The sequence below is a fragment of the Eufriesea mexicana genome, unplaced genomic scaffold (genome assembly GCF_001483705.2).
Source record: "Eufriesea mexicana isolate 0111107269 unplaced genomic scaffold, ASM148370v2 scaffold415, whole genome shotgun sequence".
In the NCBI taxonomy this organism is placed as follows: Eukaryota; Metazoa; Arthropoda; class Insecta; order Hymenoptera; family Apidae; genus Eufriesea; species Eufriesea mexicana.
The window spans coordinates 301,140-310,915 of NW_016908639.1; the positions used below are offsets into that span (position 1 = coordinate 301,140).

The window sequence follows — 9,776 nt, forward strand, 5'->3', positions numbered from 1 at the left end:
TACCTCCTTAAAGTAGCTATACATCAAGACTAGATATAGACAAATTAATCACTGAGGAAAATCCACTATGATCTTCGTTAGAGATCCTAAGACACGACACTTGATACACATGTCTAACAATCAATATTTCGTGACAGGAATCACGATCAACGGAGAAGATAGATCGCGCTATTGCACTCCATTTTGCAGTTTTCTCGTTAGTCCAACCATAATTTCCGAAAAATCCTTGATAACACCAGTTTGTCTCAAAAGAAGTTAGCAGTTTATTTAACGATTATGGTCGCTGTTATGATTTAGGGCACTGTGTTAGAATCTAGTGATCCTGGTGGAGTCTTCTCCTTCGTCTTCCTCGCGGATGGTCGCCTCGGTTTGGGTCAGTTTAGGGTTGCTGGGACTGGCTGGATAGATTTCGTCGTGAGATCTGCGGCTGGTATTGATGTTACCCTCGACGTACACGTCGGTCTCGATGCAGTCTCTGTCCTCCTTCGGCTTCCGCTTCCGGTGACACTTTGGCCGCGCGTACGTCGAGCTCAAGTTGCTCCGCTCCACCACGGGGCTCAGCCTTGACTGCAAATGTAACTTCCTCAATTCTTAACGAATTGCTTTCCCTCTGACGTTACTGCAAAGTATTCGCTATCTTGGCAATGCTCTATAGGGTGTTTCAAAATTCACGCAGCAAGTAATTTTGATGGAAAGAATTGGTCTTTAATTAAGATTTGGAAAAATTGCTCAATAACGAAAACGCGTTGTTTCTTCATGTAACGCAACATTTTTAATAACTCTGAACTGTCAGCTATCACCTTGTCTCTTTCTTTTCATTGGTAACACTTCACAGCACAGATGGCGTAAAATTCAAATCTTGCGTGAATTTTGAGACACGCTTTATTTCGCTAATTGCAATGGTAGTTGGGAAAACGGGTCACAATTTCGTATTTGGATTTTAATTAGAGTAATTAATTATTTTTTTCTGGATTTTCTACTGTGTGAAAGTTGTCTTGGATTATTGCAATCTGAGTGGGTAAGATTGAAATATGGGGATCCTTAAAAATTGGGTATTTTGGGACGTTGCTAAGTAAAGTATCCGCCATTTTGGAAGTATTCTACTTTGGAAATCGCGATGATGGTTGGGAAAATGGTTTAAGTGACAGTTTCGTTTTCTTTGAAAAGACAATTTCCTAATAGTTTTCCAAATTTTTCTTCGATTTTCACGTATCATGTGCGAAATAAAGTGACAGGAGCGCAAATCATATATGGATACTGCGCAGTTAGCCAATATCGATTATAAATTCTAGATTTCTCCTGTCAATTGCGATATTTCGTCTACATAGCTTCGAATAGACAATGTTTTAATAATTTTCCCAATTTTTATTCGAATTTAAAGTAGCATGTGCGAAATAAAGCGACGTGAGTGCAAAATGTACAAAGTTACTGCGCAGTTAGCCAATATCGATTATAAATTCTAGATTTCTCCTGTCAATTGCGATATTTCGTCTACATATCTTTGAACAGGCAACTTTTTAATAGTTCTCCCAATATTTCCTCGATTTTTACGTGCTTCATGTACCATATTTGATTATCCACTAACGTAAAGATTTAAATTATTAAATCTGTCTTTTAAACCAAACCCATTTTCAAAATTTCATATTGCATTTGCTTCATAATCAGCAGACTTTCTACTGCATATGAAAAAAAAGAAAATTTTCAAGATACCCGACTATCCAATAACGTTAATTATTAACATTTCAATGATTAAATAATTCTTTAACCAAACCCACTTTCGAAATTTCGTATTCTATATATTTTTACTATGATCAGTAGCTTATCAATTAGGCTAGGCAAAATGCAAGGCGAAAAACGTGGGAAAAATAGGAAAAAGCCTCACGTCCGCATCCTCGATGCAGACTTGCGGTACCGTGTAGGTGTTATTCACTTCTCGCATCTCAGAATGGTATCCATAATTGTTGTATCCAGGTATCCTTCGCGTGTCAGATCCTCTATTCTGTCCCAGATATTTCTGATTTGGACTGGAACTGCCGTAATAATTCGGATACACCGGTGTCACCTGCAAATTCGTCATGCTTCCTCCTCCGGAGTGCACGTAGTCGTAAAATGGACGATTCTGTCGAATAAAACGTCCCTCGTTATACTTAATCGCCTCACTATACCGTGTGACCAATTTTCTCTCACTCGAAATCGACAGTGATCAATTGCAAATTATGGAATTATTTTAAAAACGAATTTTTCTAACCCTTCTTGTAGTCAGGGTTCATAAAAATGTCGCCATTTTGGTGCCCTCGGTGATCCATAGATATTCATTATGTACAAATTCACGCAAATTTTGAATGTTTTCAGACAGTTAGTATAAAATTTCCATTATTCCAAATGTGTAATAAGAAAATTGTTGGATATGTGATTATATAAGATCGTACTCTTATCTATAGTACGTTTATCTTGTTAGTAACAAGATTTCGTAATATTGCCCAGTTATCTGCGTTGTTTGACATTTTTCAGTGGCCGATGTTCGTATTATTTTTATCGTTCTAAGCAATTTCAAATCAGACCATGACCCCAGTGAGGAAACAATCTCCAATGATGAATTGCAAACGCATTGATCGCTGTTGCTCGAGAAAGAGTCGTAAAAATTCCAAGACTAAACAATTCGAAGAAATATCGAAATAAAAAAAAGAAAAAATGGTAACTGGTGAAAAAATGGTAATGGAAAATAAGGAACAGAAAATTCTTCGTTAAGACTATCGTCTATCACGTGACATAGAATTTATATATTATAAAATCCTTATTATAAAATCCAATATTTAATCCAATATTTCTGTACTATACCCGCTCAAAAAAAGAAGAAAACCTGCAAAATAAATTTTCATAGAAACAGGTATGAGGTAATACGATATTTCCAGTCTCCTTTAAAAAATAAAAAAATGATGAAATTGAGAAGAAGGGTACAGGGTAACAGAATGCATGGTTCTGACCTGTCTGGCAAGGGTGCTGGTCCTCGGATCGGGTCCCAGATCGGTGGACCCAAACCTCTGTACGAACTCCTTGCCCCTGGCTATATGCGTGACCATGTAGTAAGTCCTCGGTATCAGGAGCCCAATAATGATCATATAGGCGGTGGAAATAATTCCGAAGCACACGACCGTGTCACGGGACTCCGGTTCCACGAGGATGAAGCAGGTGAGCCAGATGGCCCAGGCGATCAGTAGGCCGATGGATGTGCCAAAGAAGCACTTGCCCTCGCGATAATTGCGCGGCAGTTGTGAGATGAAGAAGCACACGATGAACAGGATGACTAGTAGAAATATGTCGTAGCCTGGAATCATTTTTATTCGCGAATCTTAGGTAGTTATTCCCGAAACCTCGTGATGAGTGGTATCACGAGGACATGTCATAGGAATCACAGGTTTCCAAGGAAATATAAATATATAAATACGTGTACCTATGGTACTGGAAAAGTTGCATTTATTAAGTTAAGAAGTCTGATAATTTGGATATTAATTCAGGATTAATTTCGACGATGTGTGTGCACGTTACGTGTCTATAATTTAAAGCTAGAGCTATGGGTCAGTGTTATTAATTTATAATTGGCAGTGCAGATCGGTGAGATTAGTTGCGAATTAGTGTCACAGATCAGGAGTATTAGCGAAAATTATTATACGAATCGATGTTATCAATTTAAAATTAGTGCTTCGATAATTCAAAATTGGTACTATGGATGTTAGTGACATCTGTTTAAAACTGATGCCACAGATCGATAGAGCTGGTTTAAAATTATTTCCAGGGATTCGTGATTTTTAAAGCGATTCCAAACTTTTGCTAGAGTGTGTACCTCGGTGTCAGTGGTTTTATTAGCACTGTTACGGAGGAAATTGTGTTTTAATGTGGCGATAAAAAGGTGCAAAGGCCGTAGAAGACCCCCATAAGACAATGAAAAATAGCAAGTAGAAAATAAAAACAGGATGCAAGAATTACTCCCATAGGATTCCAAACAAAGCTTAAAAGTAGGAAACAAAAAGCAGAATTCCCGTAGAAAGCATAGAACAATCTATTGTTTAATCGATAAAAGCTGTCTAAAGAATAGACTACACGATTACCCTATCGTCAGGGTGAGCAGCATTACGCAAGATGCATAACTAAAACTCGAAGCCCCTGCAACAGCAAGGATTAGGAACTTTCTCTACAAAACGCAGCCGTTTAGGAATTAATCGTAAAACGAGCTTAACGACTCCGATCTCTCTAAGAAAAATATTGGAAATTGGAAAATCTGTCTTACCCAGGAGTGCGATGAAGATCAAACTCCTGACGACCACAGCTGACTCGTGAGTGCTGAAAACGAAGAACATAACCGACATGGCGAGCTGCACGCAGAACATGAAGAACACCATGAGACCCTGAAGGTAGCCGTTGATGTGAGCAGTGAAGACGCCACCTTTGGAGAAGACCAGGAAGAACGCCCTGGACAGCATGACGGAGAAGTCCAGGCCGAAGGCTAGGGTGACGAAGAGGATCTTCCTGGAGTTGAGTGGCTCGGCGCCTAAATAGTCGTCGTTGATGCAAAACGGAAGCACCGTCTGCAGGGTGAACACGTTGGCCAGTATCAGGACGATCGTTAACGCTGGGTTCCCATCGAGAACGTCCTCCACGATGAAGCGATAGATAATGAAGACGGCAATCACGCCGCAGGCGAACGTGCCGCACACCACCACCGTCAGGAAAATTGCTATCCAGTTGCCAGGCTTTAATAAACCCCTGTCCAGTGTATCTGCAACCACGCAGCACTGTTACCTTGGCTATTGTGCTCGAGTATGGTGTTTTAGCTAGGTTTAAATACGATTTGGAAGAGGGTTCATCCGGAGCAGGTCAGGGTAACTGGCTTTCAATCGAATCCTTGGATTTGCTGAATTTCATTTTCATGGAGTATTGTGCTTTTGTGGGAAATATTGGACTTTTGTGTATCCAAATTTCAGCTTTCAAATCTGGTATTGATTCTTTTATTTTGGGGGTTGCGAGAGATTTAATTTTTATAAAGTACACTTTTGTGTTTCCAAACGTGTGTTTTCAAATCTGGTATTGATTCTTTCATTTTTGGGGGTTGTTAGGGTATTTCTAACTTTGCGTTTGGTGATCAAAGACTTCTGTGATTGGGCTACCTATTTTATTTGGAATTGGAATTTTTTGGGGGAGGGGGGTTGCTAGGGATTTAATTTTTATAGAGTACATTTCTGTGTTTCCAAATATGTGTTTTCAAATCTGGTATCGATTCTTTTATTTTTCGGGGTTGTTAAGATATTTGTGGTTCTTCGTTTGGGGATCAAAGACTTCTTTGATTGGGCTACCTATTTTATTTGGAATTGGAATCTTTATTTAGATACGTCTTCTGGTTTTGCAGTTAATCAAATCAGAAGTCTCTGAGACTGCTTTTTTGATTTTATACGTGGATGGAATTCTTTTTACCAAAAATGTAACTTATACAGCAGTCCTTATCCAAATTATTCACTCATCTGGTATTGTTAATTAGGATTCTTATTACAGTAGGAGATTAGACTGTCTACTCTATTTGGAATTGTTAATTAGAATTTTTGTTAGAGTATGTCTTCTGGTTTTGTAATTAATTACACCAGAAGCTTCAAAGACTGATTAAAATTCTTAATTCTTTTAATTTTATATGCGACCAGAATTCTTTTTTCCAAAGAAATAGTTTATACAGTAGTTTCCATTCGGATTATCCTCTCATCTGCCATCTTTAATTAGGATCCTTATTATAATACGTTTTTCTAATTTCGTAATTAGTGATCAGAGATTTCTATGGCTGATCAATATCTATTAATCTTCAACCATGAAAATCTCCCGAATATCTACCCATCTACAATCCAAACTGCTGTCAATCCCCTATCTTTGACAGCAGTTTGGGTACTGTACCCCATGAAGGGAAGAAATAAACATCCCTGGCAATCGCCATTAGTCCACGAACCTTTGGTCACACCACGGTGGCCGAATCTCTTCTTGAAATTCGCGCAACCCTCGCAGTTCCTCGCGTTCTTCTTCAGACACAGCCTCGGCATCTTGGGCACCCTCGACTCTGGCGCGATTTTAAATTTCGAGCTCGCCGGGTCTATCCTGTACGCGGCCATGTCGACCATCTCCTGTTGGCTCTTCATCGCCACGATGTACTTGATGGAGTGGGATTTCGGCAGTATGCGGAGTGCGTTGTACACGTCCGCGTTCCTTATGTCCTGTCGCGTATGTGGGTTGAAGCGTGGCATCACGCAGGACGTCTCCATCCCCCGAGGACAGTTCCGTTTCTGAAGGTCCTGCAGCAACTGAGCCAATTCGACGATCGCCTTCCCGACACCTAGTAAATGCGGCGAATGGATCACGGGACTGTTCGCAGGGTTGAGGAATCTGTCAGGTGATGACACGTCCTGGAGCAGGTCCAGGTTGAACGGCGAAGTTCGTACGACGTACGAGCCTGGGGGAACTAGGTCTGGAAAGTGAGATCGAATTTTCCGATGAGTCGCGAACTTTGCGAGGCCAGAGGGTAGTTAGGGTTGTTAGGCTGATGGAATAAGGGTACATAATGATCGATGGCAGTTATGGGATAGCAGTGTCGATGTTAATTGAATTTTAGATTTTCAAGATTCTTATTGATTCAAGAGGTGAGATGGGAAAAGGGTGGATCGTTATTCGATGATAGAGTTTCTTTTTGAATTTAGTGTAGGAGATATTCTGATTTATCAGAAGAAAAGGAAACCCTGGATTTGGCACTCAGTAGTGCCAATTGAAGGTTGCCAATTTTTCTAAAAATTATTATAATCTACTTTGAGTATAACCAATTTCTCTAAGAGTCATGGGATTTTGGGTGTACCTAATTGTGGCAAAAATTAGTGCAGTTTTGGGGATTATTATAATTAATTTTCCTTAAAATCATTCTCACCATCGATATTGGATCCATCGATTGGCAGTGCGATCCAGGTCTTCCTGGATCCCTGTAGCTTCTCCCCTCTCTCGATCCACTGTCTCAAATCGTTCCTCTGTCCAATGACAGCGATCACAGGTTCCGTTTCATCGTCCTCCAGCTCAAACGTGTCTCCGTAATTCTTCACGCAAATTCCAGCCTCCTTCGTTGTATCGAGGAACAAATTCAACGCGAAGTCGTGATTCACCAGGAGCAGATCGATAGTTTCGAACCTGGTGCTGAGGTAGTGGACCATTAGATTGATCAAGGGCCTTGTCAAATTCTGCTCGTTGTACGTGCTGATCGGCAGCACGCTGTAATTACGAAGTGGCTCCAAGATCGTCGTGTACTCCGATGGCAACAGTATCCCCATTTCGTATCGTTCCGTGCAATCTGCGTCCACGGTTGTTTGTATCGCTTGCTTGTACACTGATATCTCGTCGTTGCACGTGTCGAAGATTTTCAAGCCTGGAATAATTCGTAAAGTTTGCGCGAAGGACTCCCACGACACGAGGAACAGTTACACCTAACTAATTTTAATCCACCATCACCTAGACTCACGTAGACTCACCCAGCAAGAGTCCAGGGATAGATTCGTACTTGTTCAAAGCATGCACCACGTACGAGGCTGTGAAGACCTCCTGCAGCCCAGTGTTACTCGTGACGTTGCAGTAGAGGCCATGATTAATATCCAAGAACACTAACCAGACGAAAGAACCCATTCCCATTAACTGACCACCATAGTCTCCTTCGTAAACCACGAGTCAAACTTCTTACCAGACAAAACAGCGTCACCAGGAATCTCGAACAAGCTCTTGCTCTTCAAACACGTGTTCTGATCCTCCATCCCTAGAACCGTCTGTACACCAGCCAGCAAAATCACCAAGACCCTTGACAACGTCATCCTTCCCCAAACACCACAGACTAGATCACCTAACTACGCTTCTGTCTCTTACAGAACATCGTGCAACAGTGGTCAACGACCAGGCAAATTGGCCAAAGGTTTCCCGTCATCGTAGCCTGTTTAATCGATAGCCTGTCCAAGGGTGGAACAGTCTAGTTCTCACTCGATCCCATCGGTGAGAAACGCCATTGTCGATCGAAATCTCGCGATCGGAGCAAAGCTCCTCCTCCCTTTGCTTTCTTCCTTCTCCTTTTTTTACGATTATCGAGATGTTCCTCTCATGATTTCGCCCCGACTCCCCGAGGAGTCTTCCGAGACCACCCGGCAGAGGGAGCTTCGCTGAAAATGGCGGCGGGACACGCAGCACGCGTTACTTATCGCGATGAGGCCCCACTGCGATCGGATCCATGAAATCGCGTGATAAGCGCCACTCCGGGGATAACAATCGCCATGGAACACGTCTCTTTACGATTATCGTCGCCAGCATTTCAAGCTAACTGCTGCGTGCACCGGCTGCTCCTACGATCTAGATTAAGCTTTTTCCTATCCCGTTCATGGTTCCTTCTTCTGTCTCTGCGAGGTGAATTAGATGGGACCCGTTCTTAACCGGTGAACTGGTTCGAGCTGATAAAACATCGTCGACGAGGTTCCTCGTGTCTGTTCCTTCCTATCTTCGGAACGTAATTCGATTATGGTCTTCCTTCCTGGTTCTCCATCTATCGTCCCGGATCGAGGTTAGCCCACGTGGTGATTCATTGTTCCCTGGAATCAGGATGATCGCGTTATCGATCGAGTCTCTGTACTAGGTCTTCCGATAACGATCCAGTCTCTAATATTGGCTTAGCTACCAGGTTCTCCCAGCTGAGTCTGACTACTCTTTTATGACAAGCACCGCTTAAGGCCTCCGTCAGAGTCGGTGAACAATTTTCGAAGGCTAATCTCTAAGAAGACTCACCCAAAGCACATCCAGAAGATTAGTACCCTCGTCTGTACACTTGGAATCCCTCTGGCTCTGTTACCAATCCAGAATCAACCTGTCAAGTCTGCACGAGCGTCGAACCACGTCCACCAGTTCCAAATCCACCTATCCGCTGGAAGCCACGGTAAAGTTCCCAGGTGAAGTCCGAGGGACTGACTGAGCCGCTTATTTTTGGCGGCTGTGGAAGTTTCGTGACCGGTGCGCTTTGGGGAGCAGCTGGCGTACACTGCACACGACAGTGACCACCACGGAAGCCATACCTCGGGCCCTCCCCCTTCTAAACGTATTACACGTTCAGTCACGTTGAGGTCTGCAGCCATTTAAGCGGCGCACGTATGGTCTAATTGACAGCCGGGGTCTCTTGTTTCTTCGCGGCGCAGGGTGAGCGGGGAGCTCTCTTCGTCGATGATCGAAAACGACATCGGCTGATTCTTCGCCTGACGAAAGGGTAACCCAGTTCCAGTGATCCGTGTCGATGTCCTGGCTCGGTCTGTGCGTCGTTCAGTCACGCTTTTCTAATTTTTATGCAGGGTTTCCCCTGGCTTCTCAGCCTGTCATCTATTTGGGTATCGAGTCAACTGGGTCCACTCTTTGAGCTGGTATTGCATTTTCGTTCTTGTGGAATCAAGACGTACTATTTTTGCTTTTCTTCGATGAAGATCTTCAGGAAACGAGGATCTTGATTTTGGAAAAATTTTTCTTCTTGCTTTTCTGTCAATTTCTTTCTTGTTATAGTGTCAGGTTCGATTTAGAGTCAATGCGAAGTCAGATTTTAGTCTTTTAGAGGGGGTGAAGGAGTAATGGAATTTGATGGGGAATTGCTTTTCAGAGGTTGATCTTTCGTAGTTGTTTTATGGGTTTAATGCCAAAGGTTGGATTAGATTTTGCGTTTTACTCGGTGTGAATAAAACGATACGTCTATCTAA

General features: G+C 42.3%; 1 protein-coding gene across 4 annotated transcripts; it reads right to left on the bottom strand.

The window, feature by feature from the left end:
• Positions 1-170: 170 nt before the first annotated feature.
• boss (G protein coupled receptor bride of sevenless) lies at positions 171-9,093 on the bottom strand. 4 transcript variants are annotated; one of them, XM_017897306.1, is made up of 9 exons: positions 8,827-9,093; positions 7,745-8,633; positions 7,539-7,667; positions 6,947-7,435; positions 5,984-6,496; positions 4,286-4,774; positions 2,985-3,325; positions 1,913-2,119; positions 171-567 (listed from the first exon to the last, which is right to left on the bottom strand). In XM_017897306.1, exons 2-9 carry the CDS (start codon positions 7,869-7,871, stop codon positions 307-309), a joined length of 2,556 nt encoding a protein of 851 aa, XP_017752795.1. In that variant the 5' UTR covers positions 7,872-8,633; positions 8,827-9,093; the 3' UTR covers positions 171-306. The 4 variants fall into 4 exon arrangements, with proteins under 4 accessions (XP_017752795.1, XP_017752794.1, XP_017752797.1 ...); XM_017897305.1 differs by having other exon boundaries at positions 1,883-2,119; XM_017897308.1 differs by having other exon boundaries at positions 349-562.
• Between the last annotated feature and the right edge of the window lie 683 nt (positions 9,094-9,776).